Below are 27,773 nucleotides of genomic sequence, written 5' to 3' on the forward strand. Positions count from 1 at the left end.
TTATGTACTACTTTTAGTATGCCACTGTGATGAGTGCGGAATACGTGGAACTACGATACTGTTTCTCTTCTGAATTTCTACAAAAGTGAAGTGAAACTAAGAACTGAGTTTAAAAGGGCGAAAAATTGTCAAAAGTGAATGTGCAAACAAAATTTTTTTTCGACTTTAGCTTATGCTAAAAAACGAAAAAGCAATGGTTTGCAGAATATGTAAACAAGACGCAAAAATACCAATGAATAAAAGCTAAATGCGTCTAGTAAATTATTCTCTAATTATAGTAAGTCTAAGACGGAAGAGTTAAGAGTAATTCATTGCAACAGTTGCTGTGGAAGAGGGCAACACTAACAAACCTGTTATGCGTTCATTTTTCCAACGCTTTATTCAAAAGTGGAACGCTTGAGACATAATTTGAAATTGGTTCCTGAACCCTCTGCCAGACAGTGAATTGTGATGTGCGGAGTTATCATGTAACTTACATGTCGACGCAGATATATATTTATGACGATCAATATTTTCTTTATGAGCAGTCTTGTTAAGACATTAAGAAGGCATTATTCCCACAGCACACATTTTTTAAATGCCTGTATTTCGCATTATTTGTCATTTTTGTTAGGAGATGAAGACCAACCAGACGAACGCTTCTAATTATCATGTATCCTAGTTCAGACTCAAGAGTTGTTCTTTTAGGAAAGGTTTAATATCGTTTCTAAAATTTGAATTTCAAAACACGATAAACACAGTAAAATAGTAGATAAAAGAGCTGAAGTTAATGCCGTATCTGTTGATTCCCCTAAAGCTTGTAATACAGTTCTGCACGGTCACGTTGTAAACAAAATACGTACATACGGATTATGCCAACAGATACGCAGTTCGAGCGAAGAACCATTATTTTAATCTAATTGTAGACATGATCAAAAGCGAAGGTACTGGCGTACTTCACGGTACTGCAATAGTACAAGTCGTGTTCATATGACCTGGTGGATAGTGTTGGCAGTTGCGGACAGGGAAGTGAAAGCTGTAGAAATTTGTTGCGAAATGCAAAGAGACCCGTAGTTGCTGAGTATATAGTTAAAATTTTGACAGTTGACTCTAAATAGAAATAAATGTAATGTAGCGTGTGTAAATACACTATGTGATCAAAAGTATCCGGGCACCAGGCAGAAAGTGACTTTACAAGTTCGTGGCGTCCTGCATCGGTAATGCTGGAATTCAATATGTTGTTGGCCCACCCTTAGCCTTGATGACAGCTTCCACTCTCGCAGGCATAAGTTCAATCAGGTGCTGGAAGATTTCTTGGGGAATGGCAGCCCATTCTTCACGGAGTGCTGCACTGACGAGAAGCATCAATATCGGTCGGTGAGGCCTGGCACGAAGTCGGCGTTCCAAAACATCCCAAAGGTGTTCTATAGGATTCAGGTCAGGACTCTGTGCAGGTCAGTCCATTACAGGGATGTTATTGTCGTGTAGCCACTCCGCCACAGGCTGTGCATTATAAATAGGTGTTCGATCGTATTGAAAGATGCAATCGCCATCCCCGAATTGCTCGTCTACAATGGGAAGCAGGAAGATACTTAAAATATCACATTAGACCTGTGCTGTGGTAGTGCCACACAAACCAACAAGGGGTGCAAGCCCCCTCCATGAAAAACACGACCACACCATAACACCACCGCCTCCGAATTTTACTGTTGGCTAAAAAATGGCTCTGAGCACTATGGGACTTAACTGCTAAGGTCATCAGTCCCCTAGAACTTAGAACTACTTAAACCTAACTAACCTAAGGACATCACACACATCCATGCCCGAGGCAGGATTCGAACCTGCGACCGTAGCGGCCGCGCGGTTCCAGACTGTAGCGCCTTTAACCGCTTGGACACCACGGCCGGCTACTGTTGGCACTACACACACTAGCAGATGACGTTCGCCTGGCATTCGCCATACCCTCACCACGAATCGGATCCCCACATTGTGTACCGTGATTCGTCACTCCATACAACGTTTTTCCACTGTTCAATCGTCCAATGTGAAAGCTCTTTACACCAAGCGAGGCGTCTTTTGGCATTTTCCGGTGTGATGTGTGGCTTGCGAACAGCCTGTCGACAATGAAATCCAAGTTTTCTCAACTCCCGCCTAACTTTCATAGTACTTGCAGTGGATCCTGATGCAGTTGGGAATTCCTGTGTGATGGTCTGAATAGACGTCTGCATACTACACATTACGACCCTCTTCAACTGTCGGCAGTCTCTGTCAGTCAACAGACGAGGTCGGCCTGTACGCTTTTGTGCTGTACGTGTCCCTTCACGTTTCCACTTCACTATTCTATCGGAAACAGTGGACGAAGAGAGGTTTAAGAGTGTGGAAATCTCGCGTACAGACGTATGACACAAGTGACACCCAATCGCCAGACCACGTTCGAAGTCCGTGAGTTCCGCAGAGCGGCCCATTCTGCTCTATCACCATGTCTAATGACTACTGATGTCGCTGATATGGAGTACCTGGCAGTAGGTGGCAGCACAACGCACTTAATACGAAAAACTATGTTTTTGGGGTGTCCGGATACTTTTGATCACATAGTGTGCACCTCATGCAGGGAAAGCGCCAGAACATCACCCAGTAAGTCAAAATGCGGACGAAGTTGTGTGTTGAGTGATCGTGACGGACTGTTACTGAAGAGAACTGTCATGAAAAATAAGAGGGCGACAGCTGTAAAAATCACTGCAGAACTGAACGTCGCAATCGCGAACCCTGTCAGCATCAAAACAAGACGAAGGGAACTCCGTAAGTTGTGAATTGTTGGGCGACCTGGAATTCTAAAACCACTTAGAGGCAAAGGTGGAAAAATGGGCCCCTGCTGGTATTATGGGCCCCCTACATATTTGGAAGTACAGGCCATGAATTCTAGCGGAGAGCACATGAGCTACTAGAGCTAGTTGCCTAACTTCACTGTAGAGTGTGCAGATGTAGTAGCTGTCATGGTTTGTGAGTAGTTGTGCTGTGAATTTTTTCGCTGTCATCAAAAGTTTGAAAGGTTAGTGTTTATTTGAATAAAACTCAAATTTCTAACATTTTATTACTAAAACTAAGGTAAGGTACGTATTTGGGTTGTTGTTGGGATGCCGTTTTACATTAATTAACGTCGGTTGCGAACCAAACTAACCGTAGGCAAAATCGTTTTTCCCAAGATGTCGAGGGTGGATATATGGGCCCCTTTTGCTGCTGGTATTATGGGCCCCGTAAAATCAATCAGATTGTATGGGACCATTTACAAATATTGCTACTCTTTATGTTTCAGATGCCTCGAAGACATCTTGTACCACCAAAAAAATCGAAACGGCAATCGTGGGACAAAGCAAATATGTCAAATGCTATTGTAGCTATTAAAGAGCAAAAAAATTGGGTTGAAAAAAGCGGTTAAAGTGTACTCTGTCCCTAACCTAAGGACATCACACACATCCATTCCCGAGGCAGGATTATAACCTGCGACCGTAGCGGTCGCGCGGTTCCAGACTGTAGCGCCTAGAACCGCTCGACCACCCCAGCCGGCACATGAGTCAGGTCTTAGTGTCGTTCAAAGAAAAATTTCTCGTGTCATCGGCCTGCAGGGAAAAAGGCAAGTTGGTGCATTATCTGCAGCTGTAACAGGATCACTTGATACTTATGTGTGTGACTTTTGTGAATAGACTAGGCGTAGGCTGTGAAAATCATCCCACCAGTAGACTCAATTAACAATGTTCAGAGTGAATCTTTCTTTCATTATACACAAAAATTAAATAAAATTATTTTTTCAAATTTTTGTTTCTTTTTATTTCAAACTACATCGGGGCCCATATTACCAGCACAAATTCTTGACGCAACAAAATGCAGACTATCAGGAAAAATAAAATTTTGTTTTAACTATTAAAAAGTTGAACCAAAAAATATCGTAACTATTTGCAGGACATACTAGAGAAATGCTTTATGTTAATTTCAGGTGATTATACTAAAAATAAAAGGTGTTATATAAAAAAAAACAAAGTAGGGGCCCATTTATCCACCTTTACCTATATCAGTGACCGAAATGCCTGAAACAGGAAAACGTGGTGCCGAATCCATAAAACCTCGACTGTGGAGCAAAGGAGAAAGTAATTTGGTCTAATGAGTCTTGTTGCACACAGTTTCCAACTTCTGACCCAGTTTACTTCCCAAAAGTGAAACATGGCAGGGATTCGGTGATGGCCTGCGCAGACATATCGTGGTGTTCCTTGAGCCCCATGACTTCTCTGGAAGCTCGCATTACTGCGAAGGATTATGTGACCCTTTTGGCAGATCAGGTCCAGCTAACTCAACAGTGTCTGTGCTCCTCTGTCGAAGTGTTCGAAGACGACAGGGCCCTGTCCACACAGCCTGTGTCCTCCAGGAGCACGTGGATAAATTATTTCCTGGCCACCACAGTCAGCAGATCTCAATAGTAGTGAACCTGTGCGGTCTACTGTGGATAGGCAGTCGAATTAAAGCGAGACTAATGGAAAAAGTTAGTAAACTGTCTATTATTTAAAAAATAATCGCCATAACCTTAAGCACATTTATCCCCCCTGTGACACAAGACGGTCAGCGCCTTCACGGAAAAATATTGGCGTTTGACTGCGGAACCGTAATCGTGCCCAGGTGTGCACCTCTTCATCCGAAGCAAATAGACGGCCACATATTTCTTCAAGGTTCTAAAAATTTGGAAATTGCATGAGGCAGATCCGAACTGCACGGTGGATATGTAAAGGCTTCCCAGCAAAACTTCCGCAGCTTAGCCGAAACAATGGGAAAGTAATGATGATCTTTTCCTCTGGCTACAAGGGACCGTTGCTCACCGACTTTGTGGAACACGGCGCCACAGTTTAAGAAAAGCAGGATGTGACGCTTTGCCAGGTCCAAACACCCTGGAATGTTGACGGAGCACATCAGTCTGTTGCAGGATAACGCTCGCCCACTTCTTGCCAAAGTTTTTTCGACTACGCTACACAGTTTTCTGCCGGGAAGCCATTACACGTCCTCCGTACAGTCTTGATTTCTCCCCAGGCGATTTCGACATTTTTTCATCCCTGAAGAAAGACTTTCGTGGCTGTCTTTTTGCTTTGGACGAACAGGTGCACACCTGGATATTATCATTCTTCCGTAGGCAACCCGAAAACATTTTTCCATGAAGGCATTGGCCGCCTTGTCTCGCAGTGGGATTACTAGCAGTTTACTTACTGGTCGTCTAAGGGGACCTGGACGTGAATGGGATGCACTTTTATACCTCGCTCTCAGTGCACATTACTCTTGATCTACAATGCGGAGGAAGTTGTAGTTTTTTACCAACAATGAATGATATTAACTGAAGCTGTAAAAGAAAATTTATTGAAATAGCTGTTATATTTTAAGAATTACAGTATTTTGCCTAATAGATGGTTTATAATACAGGTTCCCACTCTGGTACAATTTTACTTACTTTTTTTCATCTGTGTTGTCATTTGACTGGCTCTCATTAATTCCTGGTCGTCTAAGGGGACCTGGACGTGAATGGGATGCACTTTTATACCTCGCTCTCAGTGCACATTACTCTTGATCTACAATGCGGAGGAAGTTGTAGTTTTTTACCAACAATGAATGATATTAACTGAAGCTGTAAAAGAAAATTTATTGAAATAGCTGTTATATTTTAAGAATTACAGTATTTTGCCTAATAGATGGTTTATAATACAGGTTCCCACTCTGGTACAATTTTCTGATCCATCATCAGTCTAATAGCACTCAAACTGTCGCAGGGTGCTGTCAACATTCATAGGAACACATTATTCCTCTCGTTTTGTTGTTTGGAGTATATCTGAGGAAATAGAAAAACCCTTGTTATACCACATTACTATTTTATCTAAAAAATGCCGCTAAAATTATATACAGAATGACAAACATAGATCATTTCTGCGATGTATTAGGCATAATACTAAGATACTATCCCATTCTTCACTTAAGAGAAATTTGGTGAACACGGGTAAAACCACTGTGAAGTTACATGTACCTAATGTTCTGAAAATGTAGTTTCGAGAAAATGAGAAAAGAATGTTCAGTGTTTTTGACTCACCGTATGCCTCTTTCAGAGCATTCCAGCAGCATAATCTTGCTGGCCAGCTGCTTCTTTATCCTCTGTAGACTTCTTCAGAAGCCTTTTCCTTACTCTGGACTCTAGTGGTGGCTTCCACAGCCCTTTCAGCTTCAACTAGTCGCTGACGATCTATGCCAGTCAGAGCAGCTATCATATTATTTCCTGGCTGGATGCCTAATTTGTCCATTACTTTTGTCCTGCTGATTACACCAACATTGAAACAGATGACAGCATCCATCAAATCCTTTTTGAGTACTGTCCATCCAACAAACACTGTTTTTGGTACTCGTTGCCACGCGCAGCTGTTGAAACGCTCATTAGGGTTTTGTGTACGGATATGTAGACATTTGCTAAGTAATTTTGTGTCTGCAAGGTCCCTGTATAGTAGTTTTAATGTTTCCATGACTGTGGCAGGGAAGAAATGTTTATGGTGATATTCCTTGCCTGTCGCATGAGCGTGGCTGTTTTGCAGACATTTGTTGAAAGAGCGTTTAAGACCAAATCAACAACTGAAAATTAGATAAAAAATACATTTTTTGAAACTGGATAAAATTGTCTTTCAGATGGTGACAAAAACATGTTTTCGAAAATTTCAGTCATTTCATGCCCAGATTCCCTTAATGTTGGTGAGAGTTCAAGTGGATAACTTTTTAAAAACAGCATCGACGACCTAGAAGCAAAAATAAGGCATCAAAATTAGTAAATAAACGAAAAAAAATACGCCGGCCGCGGTGGCCATGCGGTTCTGGGCGCGTCAGTCCGGAACCGCGCGACTGCTACGGTCGCAGGTTCGAATCCTGCCTCGGGCGTGGATGTGTGTGATGTCCTTAGGTTAGTTAGGTTTAACTAGTTCTAAGTTCTAGGGGACTGATGACCTCAGAAGTTAAGTCCCATAGTGCTCAGAGCCATTTGAACCATTTTTCTTGAAAAAAATACCGTATATTAGTTATCTGTACATTAATTTCTGTCAGTGAACCCGAGGGCCTGCTTGCTAGCCAATCTTGACACTGCCAAACACAGGAACACCATGCCCTCACGGCTAGGTGTTCCAATTAGAGTTTACAGCAGAAGTGTCCACTAAAGTCTGTTGAATCACATCAGTTACTACGCCAGTGACCTAAGCTCACAAAGAGAAAAAACTATCAAACAACCAAGGCCCCAAAATCCCCTAAGTGGCCTACTACTACGAACAACGGGCAATTTGAAAGGCGCGTCGTCAGCCATTGTGGTAGTAAATTTACGCGCCTTTAGTTGTAGCTCATCTTCCTTTGAGTTATATCACAAACATAATGTTGAATACAGCAATTTAATTTACAAACAAACGGCAACTAATCACTGTTAACCGATTTTCTTAGTACTACAAGAAATTTGCCACGTGAGCGCCAAGTTTAGCATTCCGTTGTTTGGTACTCCAAATATCTGAAGTGAAATGTATTTGGCATCATATGATTTTTTCGCTATCTGATACGCCGCATTATCTAACTGTGCGGTGTTCTCACCAAAGTCTGAACTATTTTACAGCATCACGAAGTGAAAAACTTTCCGCTTCATTTCCAACAGTACTCTCAAAGACAGCAGCTGCAATTAAAAAATGCCAGACAAGTGCGAATAGGTTTTGATGAGTGACGAGTATCAAAAAATGTTAAATAAATGGCCACATCTCTTGACTGCAGTGACTTAGAAGTTTAAGTTTTTTACACCTCCAAGGAACCATAAACCTTAGTATTTGACATAAATTTCAACTTGATATCCCGCCCGTGCCTTAGCAAAAGCCCGCATCTCGTGGACGTGCGGTAGCGTTCTCGCTTCCCACGCCCGGGTTCCCGGGTTCGATTCCCGGCGGGGTCAGGGATTTTCTCTGCCTCGTGATGGCTGGGTGTTGTGTGCTGTCCTTAGGTTAGTTAGGTTTAAGTAGTTCTAAGTTCTAGGGGACTTATGACCACAGCAGTTGAGTCCCATAGTGCTCAGAGCCATTTGATTTTGAACCTTAGCAAAAGGGGTCTTAAGAGACGAACAGGCAGACGAATACAAAGTGACCGACTGAGGTATGGAACCCTAAAAAAGGATCGTTAAATGAGTGATGTGTCACTTCAGAAAATGTTAAGTGCTATGACAGAAAGTCCCCAATATTAAACATCTAAACATTTCACGTACCTGTGAAAGATGATACTGGTTTTCTTCCAGAATTTATTTGCGCAATTAAACACTGTATAACTCTTCACCATTTGCTTCGCCTACTCTAGAATTTATATGCAGCACAGTTACGACTAACAAATACTATACATATGCACGGATAAACACATAATATTCGGTTTGTGTCGTTAAAAGTCACAATAAACATCTTCTTAACAGACCACCATAATGACGTCCACCCGAATGGTCAAAATATTCCACGACCTCAGCGCCCTCCGGAAGCCTTAGCAAACTATATTGTTTTACAGTTTACAAGTTTCGTGAAAGGATGTGAGAGATGATGTATGGAGATACAATAGACCTCGGTTTATCGAGAATGCGATAAAATAGTGTTGGTCGGCACAGACGAGTGAGTGTCTTGTGTTTGGCAGGATGCAGCTGGAACGGGTCAACGTCCGCCTGCACCCGGACAACACGGTGAGCTACCAGGAGAAGCGCAGCTTCGATTTCGCGCCGGAGCTCTCCGTTGGCAACCCTGACGTGGACAAGGTGGTCGTGCCCAACATCATCGTCATCGTGAGTAGCCTATTCAGGTGGCAACACTGAGTGTCCGTTTTGCGTGCTCTGTGACTCCTGTCAGCCAGACATATGCTACCTTTCCTTCAATACTCCCGCACCACCCCGCCATTTCTTCTTATTTTGAATGTAGAAAAATATTTAATGTTTTAATAATTCATATTTTGTTCTTGATAAAACAAATTCTCTGATATGCGAAGCTTAAGGGGACATTGTATGTCCTTTGCCACCAGTGTTAAATTATCGAATTTTGTGACCCATTATCTTGGAAAATTTTTAAGACACCATCAATTTTCTATAATTATTGAACGCACCTTTCTAGATACACTGAACTAGAATTATTACATAAATTGTGATGTGGCGCATGTTATTTTTTTTCAAACACTCAGTTTTTTGACAGAACTTTGTAAATAAATGAACATAAAAACAAAAGAATTCTGGATATTTTAATTATTCTAGTTCCATATGTATTCAATCTTCCACTTGGCATGCTGTGAAAATTTCATGTCTCTACCATCAGTACTTTTTAGAAAACGGGACATTTATTGCAAAAAATGTTCAGCGACATTGAGGTTTAAAACTTTTGTTACTACAAATTCTTATACAGACTTACATTTCTGCGTCATTTATGCACTAGAATTGCCCTGGCCTATAGTCTATGTCTTCTTCAGTGTCACAACAGCCCAGTGCTTGCCTCCTCCTTTTCTTTCTTGCTTCTTTTGTCATTTGCTGAGCAGCTAACTCTGCTTCACGTACACGAAGCTCATCCAGTTCCTGCAGTCCTTTAGCTATGTTCTGTCCAAAACTTACCCCTAACTTCTCCAGAACCTTAATTCTTTCATAGTTCCCACCATTAAAGTTATTACAGCATCAGACACTGCTAACGTTAGAATCATAAGGGCAACAAATACATTTTTAGGCACACGGCACCACACAACATTATTGAAGGACTCATTCACATTCTGGGTCTTCCCATGTAAACACTTCTTTAGTAGCTCAGGATTTGCCAGATCTCTGTAAATAAGTCTGATTGCCTCCATTACTGCCAAAGGAAGATAATGTTTATGTGTAAATTTATGCAGGGTGCCACAAAATTCAACTTGCCTATATTTTCACCAAGTGTTTGATGGAGATGTCAACAAAGCATGACATGGTTTGCTTCACTGCTAGCACACGTGTTTTCTAGTACTTCAGAAAATAATTCAGGTTCAAATGGTTCTGAGCACTATGGGACTCAACTGCTGTGGTTATCAGTCCCCTAGAACTTAGAACTACTTAAACCTAACTAACCTAAGGACATCACACACATCCATGCCCGAGGCAGGATTCGAACCTGCGACCGTAGCAGTCACACGGTTCCGGACTGCGCGCCTGGAACCGCGAAACCACCGCGGCCGGCAATAATTCAGGTCTCGCATATCTGTTAACTGCAAATTTGCGTTTCTTGAAGTTACTTCTACGCTTAATCATTTTATTTACGTATAAAAAGCAATAGAAGTTAGCTTACTACAAAAATAGCCGATAATCACACTACTTTCAACGAAAACTAGTATCAGAAACAAAGGACTAATTAGTTTATTTGTAATGCCAACTTCTGAGACGTAGCAGTAGGCGCAAAAGTAATTCAGAGCCTTCTAGACTGTGTGGTTCCCAAGGTATGACTGCTCAGCTCTGGCAGTATATGCGTAGCAGCGAAATTTGACAGTCACACGCAAACATTCCAAATATTATTTGAAGGTCTCACAATTGTCTGATTATAATGTATTATACACTAAAATGTTCAGGAAAGTCCAAAGTACATTATGCAGTATAAAACAGAAAATGTCAAATTCCAACGAACTTCACGTACAATGTCCCCTTAAGTACCTGGAAGCAATACGCAATGAGGCGAACAGAAATTCCGCTTGCAATTAAGAGACAATAATTACACTGAACTCACGGCAATTCATGATGGGTCCTGGACATTAGAAATGGTGGCACATCGTTCTTAATGGGATGCATGCTCTGAAACGTGCCCCCATGCTGTCCACAAAGTTGGTAAGGAGTACTGTGATAATGCGTAACATTCCTCCACCATTGTGATTGGCAAGTGCTAGTTGGTCGTTTTGCTGTAGTACGTCTCTCTACCGCATCCACTCGTGCTCTGTCGGATTTAAGAAGGGTCACAGATAGGCCTGTCTATACGCCGGATATTCCCTCGTTCCAAGGGCGCAGCTCGATGGGGTCGACCATTGTTATCCATTAAAATAAAGTGAGATCCAAATGCACCCCTGTAAAGACCTACAATGGGAAAGAGTACAGCGTCACAATAAAGTTGAGAGTACTGTGTTCGAAGTTCCTGAGGCGAGGAAGCCCATGCAAAATTATGCCTCCCCGCAACATAACACCTGGATCACCAAAAAACTGATGTTCGACAGTGTTGCTGGGTGCCTTACTTGTGGCAACATCTCGCCATACGAGAGTAGGTCCAGCCCATTCCCCTGACTTAAATCCCGTCAGACTCGTGAGGGATGTGGTCAGGAGCACAGCCACATGCACAAATGAGCATGCAGCAATTGCCAACCGCGTTGCTAGAGGAATGGAACGCCCTACGGTAATAACTCCTTACCAACGTTGCTGAGCAGGCATTGTCGTTAGTGATGGTCACGCACCCTATTACGAACCACCTCTCGCCTTTTGTATTGTCCAGGGAACCACTATGACTCACGGTGACTTCAGTGTAATTACTGTCTTTGAATGAAAGTGTCATTTCTGTTCGTCTCACTGCGTATCTCTTTCAGTTATCTTCTATACTATACTGTACTATACTATACTACAGGGCTTAACAACTTGCCGGTTTTGACCGCGAGTACTCGCGTTTGCTCAGGCACGTAGCCGGCCGAAGTGGCCGTGCGGTTAAAGGCGCTGCAGTCTGGAACCGCAAGACCGCTACGGTCGCAGGTTCGAATCCTGCCTCGGGCATGGATGTTTGTGATGTCCTTAGGTTAGTTAGGTTTAACTAGTTCTAAGTTCTAGGGGACTAATGACCTCAGAAGTTGAGTCCCATAGTACTCAGAGCCATTTGAACCATTTTTGCTCAGGCACGTGCTCGCGAGCAGCTGCAAGGTCGCGGAGTACCGTGGGAGGGGAGGGAGGGGAAATGCGCGCGCACGTTTGAATAGGGCTGCAGCGTGCCTATTGAATTCGCGCCGACTGTGTAACGTTTAAAGTACTACGATCAGCTTTAACAGTCACTTCGCTGGTTAAGAATCATGTGAAGTCGCCGTTGTGTAACCCCAACCATGCTTTCGCAGTTCAACCCCCATTGGGAGGAATTTTATCTGTTTACTGAAAAAGATGGTGTTGCAAAATGTTTAGTATGTCACAAAACGGTGAATTCTTTTACGAAATTTAATTTGCAGCGACATTATATGTCGTACCACGCGAAAGACTAGGGACGTGGAAAATGTGATTGACCAGACCGTGCACAGGAAGTTATTAAACATAAAAGGAAGCTATCCGAAGAAGATCTGGACGACGAAGAAAAATCAACTGAGGCAGCTCTCAGAGTGGGTTACAAAATTGCTTTGCTTTTAGCAAAATCCCTGCGCCCCGTAACTGATGGCGATTTAATAAAAGAATGTTTGATAGTTCCAGCGGAACATCTGTGTCCATCTCAAGTTGAACAGTTTCGGATTTTGCCATTATATAACATGACCATTATGCGTCGCATACAGGACATGGCAGACGACGTCCAGAGCCAGCTTGCAAATATCTGTTAAGATTTTATGGCGTATTCTCCAGCTCTGGACGAAAGTGTTGATATCACTGGAACAGCGCAGCTTGCCATATTTATTAGAGGTGTTAACAGAGACCTTCAGGTGAGGGAGGAACTCCTCGATGTAGTAGCCATGAAGAACACTACAACCGGAGGTGATATTTTAAGTAGTGTTGAAGAAAGTGTTGAAAATATAGGATTGTCGTGGAATTCTTTAGTTTCAGTGTCTACAGATGGTAGAGGCATACACAAAGCCAATAAAATTATGTGGCACGTGTACATTCTCCTTTATTTGTTTCATTATTCGCAGTAATAATTCGAGAGTGATATCCCTGCAGCTGGCCGCGGATTTACATCGACTGGCGGCAGCTGTTGTGTACCCCACGTTACTCTCCCCACTCTCCGCTCTGGTCCGGAGTGGGGGTAGCGTGCTCGCGCTGCTCCGTGCTCGCGCCTTGCTGCTCACAGCTTGCTCCGCGAGCACGTATGTTGTGAAGCCCTGCTATACTATAACAGTTCTTTCTGTGTATGCTCCAAGTTTCATAGACCTTTCCTACTTGGAAGTGAATGATTGTGCTAATGTTACTTTCGTCCTTACGTTTTCCACACGTGTATATACCAAGGGTTGGAACTTTAATAGTGGCAACTATTTATTTACAGCTCGTACAAAACATATATGTGTTTCAAAGCTTTCCTTCCCTTCAAAGTAGTCACCAGTATTGTGTGTAACCCGTTGCGAGCGATTTTGAAGCCGTAGGATACTCTTAGCAGTGCCAGTTGTGTTGACAGTTCACGGTCTATTGCATGATGAACAGTTCTGAAGCGAATGCCGTGAAGTGTTTCGTTCAGTTTAGAAATCGAGTTGAACTCACGAGGGCTTAAGTTGGGGGAGTGCAGTAAGTGGTATTGCACTTAGCAGCCCCATCAGTCAAACAAATCAGTTACGGCTTGTACTGTATGTGCTTGAGTGTTGTCCTGGAAAATGATGGTCAGGTCCTGCAGAAAGTGTCATCACTTCTGTTTCTATGTTGTTCATTTTTGGTTAGGTTAGGGTTAGGTTAGTGTTGTTTAACGTCCCGTCGACAACGAGGTCATTAGAGACGGAGCGCAAGCTCGGGTTAGGGAAGGATGGGGAAGGAAATCGGCCGTGCCCTTTCAAAGGAACCATCCCGGCATTTGCCTGAAACGATTTAGGGAAATCACGGAAAACCTAAATCAGGATGGCTGGAGATGGGATTGAACCGTCGTCCTCCCGAATGCAAGTCCAGTGTGCTAACCACTGTGCCACCTTGCTCAGTGTTCATTTTTGGAATACAACCTACGACCAGATTATAGACAGGACCTGAGCACGTGTGTGCACGTGTGTGCAGGACAATGCTCAAGCACGTACAGTGCAAGCTGTTACTGATTTGTGTGACTGATGGGGCTGCTAAGTGCTATACTGACTTAAGCCCTCGTGAGTTCAACTCGATTTCTAAACCATTCAAAGATAAGGGAATTTAGAGCTCGTACTGAGGCGTTCAGACAGTCGTTTTTCCCTCGCGATCCGCGAGTGGAAAGGAAGGGGGGGGGGGGGGACATGACTTTGGCGCGAATTGTGCCCTCCGCCATACACTGCTTGGTGGCTAGCGGAGTATATATGTAGATGTAGATGTAAATTGAAGGAAACACTTCACGGCACTCGCTTCAGAACTGCTACAAATTCGTCGGGCAATAGACTGCTCCGCTCGAACTGTCAACACAGCTGGCACTGCTAAGAGTATCTTACACCTTCCAAATCGATGGCAACGGGTTATACACAATGTTGGTGACTACTTTGAAGGTTAGTAAAACTTTGAAACACGTATCTATTTTGTACGAGCTGTAAATAAATAGTTGCCACTATTAAAATTCCAACCCTCGTACTTCAGTCACTCGCTGCGCCAAATACTCAGCCAGTGTTTCTCTAGCTGTTTTCCCAGTTTCCATTTCTTCCGTTTTTTTAACAATGATCTATGGCGCTTTTCAGACACAAAGATATGACTAAACGTTTTATCGGCCTGATATCTCGTAAAAAGGAAACTAATTTCCTTTTTATTACAGTTTTAATCTCTGTTCTTCTAGACTGAGGTGGTCCCAGTCGCCTACGGTGGACTGGAGGCTGAGCGGTGACCTCTCCAGTTGTCAGGATGCTAGGAAAAGACTGTGGACGCATCAGAAATGCCAAAGAAACATTATTAATTCGTGACACCTTTATTCCTGCTGAGAACAATGTGGCCCGCGTAACACAGGCTGGCTGAGCTTGGTGATATCAACGACCTTCCCTGAGTCCTCGCTGACTTGGAGCAGTGACACCAGCTCTGGGCCGCACCAGTCTTGCTGGCGCAGTGCCGCCGGCTCAGCGGCGGACAGCAGGCCGCTGTGCGTAGGAGGCTCCAGGTTGGAGACCCAGCGCTGTCGGCACGAGAAGCATTCTCGTAGTGCGGAGTGTACTCTATCCCACCCCATCTTCTTCCCTGCTCCTCCTGGTGGCTCGTCCGCAGTGGACGGGCAGAAGGGGCTGCAGTCCCCCAGTGCCGTCGGCTCACCCGGTTGTGACGGTGGATGCATAGGTCCTAGGCCCTGCGCGATCTCGACGACAGCTCACTGATGTGGTCAGCATTGGCGGCGAGCGAGTCTGCCACGATGTCTGCTAATCCTGGGTTGATGATTGACAGCGGCAGCAGAGAGGACCAGAGCTGGTACTGTCCTCTCACGTCTGCTGCTGGATGGGCCGCCCTTACTGCAACATCTCCTTAATAAAGATTAACATGTCGACCACCGAACTGAGTGCTACGCAACATCCCAGTACACATCTAACTGCAAGTGTAACTGCGAATGTCTTGTTGCTATCAAAGCTGTCGTATTTAAAGGAAGCACGAGCGACGTCCTGACGTCATGCTCGTTTGTAATGAACGCATTTGTTCCACTTATACTGCTGATTTATCTGTCGTACTCGCCCCTTAGGTGTTCTTGTGACAGAGTTACATGTTGTTATGGCAGACTTACACGAAGTTATGAAATGCAGTACAGCTGACGCTATACCTCTGTCTTACACTCTCCGAAAGTCTCCGTCTAACACAAACCCGCGTGCTAAGCAATTCTCTCTCGGCTGTTGTGTGTAACCAGGCCACTGCTCCTGCGTGACGACACATTCCGATACATGTGCAATCCTCTTACCTCTTGGCTAACCTACTGCCTCTGGTTCTCGGCATAGGCAACGAAACTTTGACAATATTCCACGTTTCCAACTCTTTACTATTCTGCGACACTACAGTGGAACGACCGGAGTAAAACTGCTCAATGAGAACTATATGGCTGCAGGGTGTTCCAACGATACAGGCTGCGCGGCGAAGCCTGAATTGACACCCAGCTACCCCTTCCAAGGGCCGTCCGAGCCTTGGGCGCTGGCTGTGGCCGGCTAACGAACTTACGGGGACTCAACCCTGATTGCCGCTCGAACGTTCAGTGCGCGCCGAATTATGTACGAGTCAGAATTGACCATTCGAAAATTTTAAGCGACCGCCGGAAAGCTAGACTGGCAGTGGCTAGGGTACCTTCGCCCTATCCGAAGGATAGAGGGGAGGTGTACCGTCCGATATCCGATCATTCCGTGCCGGGCCGTGATGGGAAAAAGACGTGTCCTAGCATGTAGTGCCGGGCCGAGCTGGGAAAACGACGTGTTTTGCTAGTACAAGTGGGTAATGCATGTGTTTGGTGGTGAGAGGTGGAACAGGAAAGTTATATTAACTGTGGATGACCGTATGCGTAACTGGATCTAGCGCAGCGATGCTACCTAAACTTAGAACCGTAGATATAAGATCGGTAATCTTATTGTTATCTTGTTACATGTTAAGAAGCAACTAACAGTCGGCTACTTCGGTCTGCAGAATAAACTACTGATTACAAGATTGCATTTTATTTATAATTATATCGTTAGGCCTAACCTTATTAAAAGTGTCTGTCGCCTTTTCAAAACTAAATTTTGTGGCGACCAGCTACGTTATATGCTAATCTGTTTTGTTTCTCACTTTATCATGGTGTGATCCAGTGCGTAAATCAGAGGCCAAAGAAGAGAGATGCAGGCAACGCTTGATGGAGCATGAGGTGCCAGCCCTATAACCAACAACAGATCACTTACTAAATCAACAACCGTGACATTATACGCTGCAGTATTGTACGAAAGGATAACAGTAATTGAGAAAAGAGTGAAACGGGATGTAGTCTGTCCTCGACGTTACTGAGCCTGTACATTGAGCAAGTTGCGAGGAGAACCATGCATAACTTTAGAAAGGGAGTTAAAGTTCAGTGAGGAGATCTAGATGTTTGAGGTTAGTCAGTGGCTTTTGTAATTGTCAGAGACGACAAACGACTTGGAAGAGCAGTTGAAAGGAATGGATAGTGTCTTGAAAAGAGGTTATAAGATGAATGTTAGCAAAAGTCAGACGACGGTAATGAAGTGTAATACACTCCTGGAAATGGAAAAAAGAACACATTGACACCGGTGTGTCAGACCCACCATACTTGCTCCGGACACTGCGAGAGGGCTGTACAAGCAATGATCACACGCACGGCACAGCGGACACACCAGGAACCGCGGTGTTGGCCGTCGAATGGCGCTAGCTGCGCAGCATTTGTGCACCGCCGCCGTCAGTGTCAGCCAGTTTGCCGTGGCATACGGAGCTCCATCGCAGTCTTTAACACTGGTAGCATGCCGCGACAGCGTGGACGTGAACCGTATGTGCAGTTGACGGACTTTGAGCGAGGGCGTATAGTGGGCATGCGGGAGGCCGGGTGGACGTACCGCCGAATTGCTCAACACGTGGGGCGTGAGGTCTCCACAGTACATCGATGTTGTCGCCAGTGGTCGGCGGAAGGTGCACGTGCCCGTCGACCTGGGACCGGACCGCAGCGACGCACGGATGCACGCCAAGACCGTAGGATCCTACGCAGTGCCGTAGGGGACCGCACCGCCACTTCCCAGCAAATTAGGGACACTGTTGCTCCTGGGGTATTGGCGAGGACCATTCGCAACCGTCTCCATGAAGCTGGGCTACGGTCCCGCACACCGTTAGGCCGTCTTCCGCTCACGCCCCAACATCGTGCAGCCCGCCTCCAGTGGTGTCGCGACAGGCGTGAATGGAGGGACGAATGGAGACGTGTCGCCTTCAGCGATGAGAGTCGCTTCTTCCTTGGTGCCAATGATGGTCGTATGCGTGTTTGGCGCCGTGCAGGTGAGCGCCACAATCAGGACTGCATACGACCGAGGCACACAGGGCCAACACCCGGCATCATGGTGTGGGGAGCGATCTCCTACACTCGCCGTACACCACTGGTGATCGTCGAGGGGACACTGAATAGTGCACGGTACATCCAAACCGTCATCGAACCCATCGTTCTACCATTCCTAGACCAGCAAGGGAACTTGCTGTTCCAACAGGACAATGCACGTCCGCATGTATCCCGTGCCACCCAACGTGCTCTAGAAGGTGTAAGTCAACTACCCTGGCCAGCAAGATCTCCGGATCTGTCCCCCATTGAGCATGTTTGGGACTGGATGAAGCGTCGTCTCACGCGGTCTGCACGTCCAGCACGAACGCTGGTCCAACTGAGGCGCCAGGTGGAAATGGCATGGCAAGCCGTTCCACAGGACTACATCCAGCATCTCTACGATCGTCTCCATGGGAGAATAGCAGCCTGCATTGCTGCGAAAGGTGGATATACACTGTACTAGTGCCGACATTGTGCATGTTCTGTTGCCTGTGTCTATGTGCCTGTGGTTCTGTCAGTGTGATCATGTGATGTATCTGACCCCAGGAATGTGTCAATAAAGTTTCCCTTTCCTGGGACAATGAATTCACGGTGTTCTTATTTCAATTTCCCGGAGTGTAGAATTAAATCAGGTAATTTTGAGCGATTTTGATAAGAAAATTATACACTAAAAGTAGGAGATGAGTTTTGCTATTTGGGCAGAAAAATAACTAATGATGTCCGAAGTAGAGAACATACATTCTAAGATTTAAAAAAAAGAAAAAAAAGAAAAAATACGCACTACGAAGGAGTTATCCTAATGCGACGAAAGTCGGTAGATGTTGTGTATGTTTACGGACAAACAAATGATGATCCCGGCTAGCAAGGTCGCAAAATCTCTACGCAGTTGAGAATGTTTGAAGCATTATCGGCTGGGGTTTCCAACTCGCTCGAGATTTTGACGATCTAACGCGCCAGCCGGACAGAATTTGGCACGAGATTCTTTATGAGGCCATCCAATAACTCTATCAATCAACACCAAGCCGATGCTGTTTGCATAAGGGCCAGAGGTGGACCAATGAATTACTGATTTGCTCAATTTCTGAAGATTTTTCTCTTGAATAAATCATCCAGTTCTTCTGAAATTGTAATCATTTATTTATCTGTACATGTAATCACATCTACTGATTTCCGTCCCATTTTAACCATTCCTTCACAGTACACCGCGGTTCTTTTTTCTGTCTTCCTTTATTTCTCGAAGTGTTTTACATATGCCGAAAAGGAAAGAATTTCTAAAAAAAATTATTTGTTAACATCTAATATTAACTGAAGTGTTAGGAAGTACTTCCCGAAGATATTTAAATGGAGAGTAGCCTTGTGCAGAGGTGAAACGGGACGATACAGAGACACACAGAGAATACAAGCTTTTGAAATCTGGTTTACAGATGAATGCTGAAGATTAATAGGTATAAGGACTAACTAATGAGGAGGTACCAAATCGAATGGCACTACTTGACTAAAAGAAGGAATCCGCTGACAGGCCACATTCTGAGTCATGAAGGAGTCATCAGTTTGATAATGAAAGGAATTGTGGGGATAAAAATTATAGAGGAAGATTGAGACTCAAATACAGAAAGCAGAATGAAGTGGATGTAGGTTGCGGTACTTATGAAGTGACGAACAGTCTTGCACAGTAGATGTATGAGTGGTCAACGCAGCTGACTACCATGTGGAGTACCCTGGTTCGATTCCTGGTAATGCCAGGGACTTTTCGGTGGGAAGAGGCTCGCGATGCTAACTGAGGAGTTACTTGAGGGAGTAGTAGCGGTCTCAGGTCACTAAAACTGACTACGGCCGGGACAGCTGATCCTATGACCGTCCACACCGCATTCAGTAACGCCATTTGGAGAGGACAACAGGGTAGTCAGTAGGTACCGTTGTGCCCGCCGAGCCAAGTGGATGGAGTTAACGTTTTCAGTTAGGCTTGTTTACGTTGAGGGTCAACCACCAGTCCTCGTCCCAAACGTCGATTCTGCCGCAGGACACCCTACGTTCCCCTGAAGTTTTCCAGCGTTGCGACTTCTTTATATACAGGGTGGTCCATTGATAGTGACTGGGCCAAATATCTCACGAAAAAACTACGAAGAACGAAACTCGTGTAGCTTGAAGGGGGAAACCAGATGGCGCTATGGTTGGCCCGCTAGATGGCGCTGCCATAGGTCAAACGGATATCAACTGTGTTTTTTTTTAAATAGGAACCCCCATTTTTTATTACATATTCGTGTAGTTCGTATAGAAATATGAATGTTTTAGTTCGACCACTATTTTCGCTTTGTGATAGATGGCACTGTAATAGTCACGAACGTATAAGTACGTGGTATCACGTAACATTCCGCCAGTGCGGACGGTATTTGCTTCGTGATACATTTACCCGTGTCAAAATGGACCGTTTACCAATTGCGGAAAAGGTCGATATCGTGTTGATGTATGACTGTTGTGATCAAAATGCCGAACGGGCGAGTGCTATGTATGCTGCTCGGTATCCTGGACGACATCATCCAAGTGTCCGGACCGTTCGCCGGATAGTTACGTTATTTAAGGAAACAGGAAGTGTTCAGCCACATGTGAAACGTCAACCACGACCTGCAACAAATTATGATGCCCAAGTAGGTGTTTTACCTGCTGTCGCTGCTAATCCGCACATCAGTAGCACACAAATTGCGCGAGAATCGGGAATCTCAAAAACGTCGGTGTTGAGAATGCTACATCAACATCGATTGCACCCGTACCATATTTCTATGCACCAGGAATTGCATGGCGACGACCTTGAATGTCGTGTACAGTTCTGCCACTGGGCACAAGAGAAATTACGGCACGATGACAGATTTTTTGCACGCATTGTATTTAGCGACGAAGCGGCATTCACTAACAACGGTAACGTAAATCGGCATAATATGCACTATTGGGCAACGGAAAATCCACGATGGCTGCGACAAGTGGAACATCAGCGACCTTGGCGGGTTAATGTATGGTGCGACATTATGGGAGGAAGGATAATTGGCCCCCATTTTATCGATGGCAATCTAGGATTGGATTGGATTGTTTGGGGGAAGATAGCAAACATCGACGTCATCGGTCTCATCGGATTAGCGAAGGACGGGGAAGGAAGTCCGCCGTGCCCTTTCAAAGGAACCATCCCGGCATTTGCCTGCAGCGATTTAGGGAAATCACGGAAAACCTAAATCAGGATGACAATCTAAATGGTGCAATGATGCTGATTTCCTACGTAATGTTCTACCGATGTTACTACAAGATGTTTCACTGCATGACAGAATGACGATGTACTTCCAACATGATGGATGTCCGGCACATAGCTCGCGTGCGGTTGAAGCGGTATTGAATAGCATATTTCATGACAGGTGGATTGGTCGTCGAAGCACCATACCGTGGCCCGCACGTTCACCGGATCTGACATCCCCGGGTTTCTTTCTGTGGGGAAAGTTGAAGGATATTTGCTGTCGTGATCCACCGACAACGCCTGACAACATGCGTCAGTGCATTGTCAATGCATGTGCGAACATTACGGAAGGCGAACTACTCGCTGTTGAGAGGAATGTCGTCACACGTATTGCTAACTGCATTGAGGTTGATGGACATCATTCTAACTGCATTGAGGTTGACGGACATCATTTTGAGCATTTATTGCATTAATTTGGTATTTACAGGTAATCACGCTGTAACAGCATGCGTTCATCAGAAATGATAAGTTCATAATGGTACATGTATCACATTGGAACAACCGAAATAAAATGTTCAAGCGTACCTACGTTCTGTATTTTAATTTAAAAAACCTACCTGTTACCAACTGTTCGTCTAAAATTGTGAGCCATATGTTTGTGACTATTACAGCGCCATCTAACACAAAGGGAAAAAAGTGGTCCAACTAAAACATTCGTATTTCTTTACGTACTACACGAATATGTAATAAAAATGGGGGCTCCTATTTAAAAATACGCAGTTGATATCTGCTTGACCTATGGCAGCGCCATCTAGCGGGCCAACCATGGCGCCATCTGGTTTCTCCCTTCAAGCTAGACAAGTTTCGTTCTCTGCAGTTTCTTCAAAAATGGCAAAAAATTGGCTCTGAGCACTATGGGACTCAACTGCTGTGGTCATAAGTCCCCTAGAACTTAGAACTACTTAAACCTAACTAACCTAAGGACAGCACACAACACCCAGCCATCACGAGGCAGAGAAAATCCCTGACCCCGCCGGGAATCGAACCCGGGAACCCGTGCAGTTTCTTCGTTCGACGCTTATTTCATGAGATATTTGGCCAGGTCACGATCAATGGACCACCCTCTATACCCGCAATGGAATCGCGCTACATTGCATATAGGCTGCAGCAACGTCCCCAAACAAACTTTTTGATCGCCCCATATACAATATGAACAGTAAAGGTCCCAATACGCTTCCCTGGGGTACGCTCAAAGTTGTTTCTATACCTGTCGACGACTCTCCACCCGAGAGAACATGCTGTGTCTTTCCTACCAAGGAATCCTCAATCCAGTCACAAATTCAGCTCGGTAGCGTGTTCGAACGTACCTAAGGTGACATTGTCTGTGTCGGCAGACGGCGGTCAACGAGCTGCGCGAGCTGTTCTTCGTGTACCAGGTGGCCACGGACGCGGCCATCCGCAGCTTTGGCACCAAGCCCTTCGTGGAAGTGCCCGTGTCCAACCTGCTGTGGGGCTACTCGGACCCGCTGTTCGACCTCGCCAAGTTGCGCCACCCCATGCCCATCGACAAATTCGGCCTCCTAGCCATGGTGAGTATACCAGCTTCCACATACTGCTCATCTCATCTTGGTAACACGGTCCATTGCATCCCTGAACTACTTCAAAAACTCGCAACTGTTGCCGATGTCTGCATCAGGATGTATCGCTACCTCCCAGCACACGCCTCATATCTTTTTCTCTTTCTTTCTCTCTTTCTTTCTTTCCTTTGCTACCGCCTTTATCCCACATCGTGTGCAGGGTCGGCAGGGTTAAGTACGGATTTGGCATGGTTAATTGTAAGTTTAATAAGTCACAGCTGCAAAATACTGAGGCGAATTCTTTACAGACGAATGGAAAAACTGGTAGAAGCCGACCTCGGGGAAGATCAGTTTGGATTCCGTAGAAATGTTGGAACACGTGAGGCAATACTGACCCTACGACTATCTTAGAAAATAGATTAAGTAAAGCCAAACCTACGTTTCTAGCATTTGCAGACTTAGAGAAAGCATTTGACAATGTTGACTGGAATACTCTCTTTCAAATTCTAAAGGTGGCAGGGGTAAAATACAGGGGGCGAAAGGCTATTTACAATTTGTACAGAAACCAGATGGCAGTTATAAGAGTCGAGGGACACGAAAGGGAAGCAGTGGTTGGGAAGGGAGTGAGACAGGGTTGTAGCCTCTTCCCAATGTTATTCAATCTGTGTATTGAGCAAGCAGTGAAGGAAACAAAAGAAAGGTCGGAGTAGGTATTAAAATCCATGGAGAAGAAATAAAAACTTTGAGGTTAGCCGATGACATTGTAATTCTGTCAGATACAGCGAAGGACTTGGAAGAGCAGTTGAACGGAATGGACAGTGTCTTGAAAGGAGGATATAAGATGAACATCAACAAAATCAAAACGAGGATAATGGAATGTAGTCGAGTTACGTCGGGTGATGCTGAGGGAATTAGATTTGGAAATGAGTCACTTAAAGTAGTAAAGGAGTTTTGCTATTTGGGGAGCAAAATAACTGATGATGGTTGAAGTAGAGAGGATATAAAATGTAGACTGGCAATGGCAAGGAAAGCATTTCTGAAGAAGAGAAATTTGTTAACATCGAGTATAGATTTAAGTGTCAGGAAGTCGTTTCTGAAAGTATTTGTATGGAGTGTAGCCATGTGTGGAAGTGAAACATGGACGATAAATAGTTTGGACAAAAAGAGAATAGAAGCTTTCGAAATGTGGTGCTACAGAAGAATGCTGAAGATTAGATGGGTAGATCACATAACTAATGAGGAGGTATGGAATAGAATTGGGGAGAAGAGGAGTTTGTGGCACAACTTGACAAGAAAAAGGGACCGGTTGGTAGGACATGTTCTGAGGCATTAAGGGATCACAGATGTAGCATTGGAGGGTAAAAATCGTAGAGGGAGACCAAGAGATGAATACACTAAGCAGATTCAAAAGGATGTAGTTTGCAGTAAGTACTGGGAGATGAAGAAACTTGCACAGGATAGAGTAGCATGGAGAGCTGCATCAAACCAGTCTTTGGACTGAAGACCACAACCACAACAACAACAACAATTGTAAGGGGTGGCCGGATGCCCTTCCTGACGCCACCCCGTAACCCCCGGAGTCGAATTAGTGTACCCCAGCTGTCTGCGTCTAGTGTAAATCGTGAAATAGTGTGAAGGTGTTTCAAATGTCTGCGAGTCGTGTAATTGAGGTGGGACGCGGAGAACAGCCCGGTATTCAGCTAGTAGGATGTGGAAAACCGCCTAAAAATCACATCCAGGCTAGCCAGCACACCGGACGTCGTCATTAATCCGCCGGGCAGATTCGATCCGGGGTCGGCGCGCCTACCCGAGTCCAGGAAGCAGCGCGTTAGCGCTCTCGGCTACCCTGGCAGGTATATTATTTTCTATTTCCTTTAACGTTATTTAACTCTCCTCGTCCCCAGGGGGGGCAATGTGGAGGATGGATTGTGAACTAAAAACGCTGAATTAAAAGGCGAGACATTTACAAATTTATGAGGATGAGGATGAATTTAATGAAGCTTTTGTGCAAAAGAAACATAATTTTCTTCATTTTTGGTGTTCTGTACCTAAATCTGTAAAACCGTAACCCTAATGGGACCAATTTGTTGTCTGTCTGTCTATCTGTCCCTACGACTGCTAAAAACCTTTTTTCTCAAGAACGGTTAGACATATCAAGTTGAAATTTATGTTACATACTAAGGTCAATTGTCCTTTGTAGGTGTGCAACACTTAACGCTTCTAATACAGTCAAGAGATACGGCTATTTGTGTCATACACGTGGGTAATCCCAAAAGTAAGGTCTCCTATTCTTTTATAAGTACATAGACCTGTTTATTTCTACAATGGTTTACATCAGTTTACAGCTTGAACATTTAGCTATTTTTTGACATAATCACCATTTCTGTCGATGCATTTTTGTAGACGCTGTGGCAGTTTTTGTATGCCCATGTCATACCAGCTCGCCGCCATACTGTTCAGATAGTTATGAACTGGCGTGATTGTTGCTTGGTCTCAGGTGTAAAGTGGTATGCCCAGGTTTCGTCACCCGCGACAATTGAGTCCACAAAGTTGTCCTGTTCGGCTGCAAGGCGGTGATGAAATGTGCGGGAGCCGGCCTGTGTGGCGGTGCGGTTCTAGGCGCTTCAGTCTGGAACGGTCGCACGTACGAATCCTGCCTCGGGCATGGATGTGTGTGATGTCCTTAGGTTAGTTAGGTTTAAGTAGTTCTAAGTTCTAGGGGACTGATGACCACAGATGTTAAGTCCCATAGTGCTCAGAGCCAGTTGAACCATTTGAAGTCCGCGGGAAGCAGCAACTCGTTGCCGCAAGTGGTCCTCAGTCAGCATGCGTGGCACCCATCTTGAGCACACCTTCCGGTAGTTCAATGTTTCCGTTAAAATTCTGTGAGCGGTGCTTCGGGAAACCTCAGGAACCAACGTGCAGAGATCATCCAGGGTGATCCGCCGATCTCCACGCATGCTTTTCTCAACCTTGAACACTCCTCAGAAACTGACTGTCTCCCTCTTCTTGGTTCGTCGTGAATTTCGGTCCGACCAGCTGCAAATTCTCTACACCACTTACGAACATTTTTGACATCCATGCGCGACTCACCATACACTTCCGTCAATTGGCGATGGATTTCAATCGGTGCAGTGCCCTTTGCGTTTAAAAACCGAATAACTGCGCGCAGTCCGCACTTGGCGGTGACATCCAACGGCAGCTCCATTCTCAACGGCAGCCAAGCCAAGACTGAGCGCCTCAGCGCGGCGTGAGCGTGTTTACACACAGCGCGTGAAGCACTCTTCATAACAGTGTGACCAACTGCCACACAATCAAAGTTCTGTACTTATAAAAAAAAATAGGAGACCTTACTTTTGGGATTACCGTCGTATTTTGATACTCGGAAACTCACTCATCGGAATGCACAGGCTACTTCCCACTAGCCTAGAATCATGGAGTTTTGGCATGAAGTAAGGTTTCACAGTACAGTTAAAATAGAAATCATAAAATTGTTAATCTGTGATCATGTCATCTAAAAAGGTATTTCATTTGTCATTGGCTATTCAATTTGAAATTTGAACATTCTCTAAAGTCTTCGAATTCCCGAGACCGATATCTTGCAGCATCTGTTTCCACAACAGGTAAAACTCGTACATATTCTCCATTCTAAGGATGGATGTACTGTCAATATGCATACTTAAGTTTGTACAGAATCCTCAGAGCGCGAGCCCCACTCGTATCTGGCCATTAATTTTCTTTGTAATCTAAGACATGAAAGCTAAAAGGTAAAATAAAAACAAGAAAAATATATGCAAATCACGATTTAAAAACTGTCTTAAAATTGAAGCAATGCACTGTCACCACATATTGGAAGACCTGCCCAAGAAGAAATGGAAAGATTACGTGCCCGATAGGGTAGGAAGTGTTACATATGGAAGACTGATAAATGGTATCGATGGGGACAAAGTGGATGTTGGACAGACAGGGAGTGTAGGTAAGGCCGTAATCTGAAGGAGGAGGAAGGGGGAGGAAAATATGGGGACGGACAGGAAAAAGGATGAGATGGGTGGAATGGAACTTTATTTCGTGGGATGAGTACATGTCTGGACGGATTTCATTGTACAGGAGAAGTGGACGGCTGAAATATCGTTCGGAGAGGATAAAGAGAGTGTGAAGGTGCATGGCTGGTGGAATTTGTCGGTACAGGCGTGTGGGTGTACTAGGAACGTAAATTAGAGAAGAGACAATAGCGTTATTGGAGTCGAGTTTACGAATGGTGTAGGTTTTTCTAAGGTGTCCAATGCAAGCGAGGCAGAGGGTTAGGAAACCGGTATAATCAACATACTGAAGCAGATGTCGACCAGCGTACAGGAGATAAAGAAGAGGAAGGAAAACCTCATATATAGAGTGAAGCTGTTAAGATAGAACATCGAAAATACAGGGTGTGCGACCTAGAGGAAAACGCAAAGAAATGCTTATAACGAAACAATTCGACATTTTATGTTGTTGGGTAAATACGTAATCCATATAGCCACTCTCCAAGGTGTGATCCTCACCATGTCGTAAACAGTGCTGAGTCGTATGACACATGCGAACGAATGTTTACTGTGCTAGCAAGCAGACGTTCTCCTGATAGTCGACATCTGGACGCCGTAACGAAAGGTGTAGGGTCTTGTGTGTGCCATGGTTAGCACAGTTAAAATCTGCAGTACATGTTCAGCGTCATGCAAATAAGGAATGGAACGTGGATCATGCGACACATAAATCGTTTTATCAATCGGGCAGAGCTCTTCGACAAACGGGAAGTTGGATTTGAAATGTTTAGAAACATCCTCAAACGACTGTAAATGAAGAAACCATGGAACGTGTGTGCGAAGTATTTGCTAGAAGGCCGCATAAACCCGTTAGACAAACTGGTAGGGAATTAAACGTCCCCCATTCGACTGTACACGCCACTGCGTACACATGTCTCGTGTTGCGTGCATAATCACCGCAGCGGGTGTGATTTTGCTATTGAAATGCTGCATTGTATAGACAGAAGCGACGACTACCTCATTGCAGTGCTGTTCAGTGATGAATCTACCTTCTACATCTGTGGCAAAGTTAAAAGGCGTAAATGTCGAACTAGGG

General features: G+C 44.7%; 1 protein-coding gene across 1 annotated transcript in view; it reads left to right on the top strand.

The window, feature by feature from the left end:
* LOC126204411 (lysosome membrane protein 2-like) overlaps positions 1 to 27,773 on the top strand; it is a 263,267-nt gene that overhangs the window by 178,633 nt on the left and 56,861 nt on the right. The window contains exons 4-5 of the mRNA XM_049938788.1: positions 8,677 to 8,821; positions 22,479 to 22,673. Of these exons, the coding sequence (XP_049794745.1) occupies positions 8,677 to 8,821; positions 22,479 to 22,673 (340 nt within the window). The remainder of the gene's footprint in view (positions 1 to 8,676; positions 8,822 to 22,478; positions 22,674 to 27,773) is intronic.

This window comes from Schistocerca nitens, chromosome 9 (assembly GCF_023898315.1).
Source record: "Schistocerca nitens isolate TAMUIC-IGC-003100 chromosome 9, iqSchNite1.1, whole genome shotgun sequence".
Taxonomy (NCBI): domain Eukaryota; kingdom Metazoa; phylum Arthropoda; class Insecta; order Orthoptera; family Acrididae; genus Schistocerca; species Schistocerca nitens.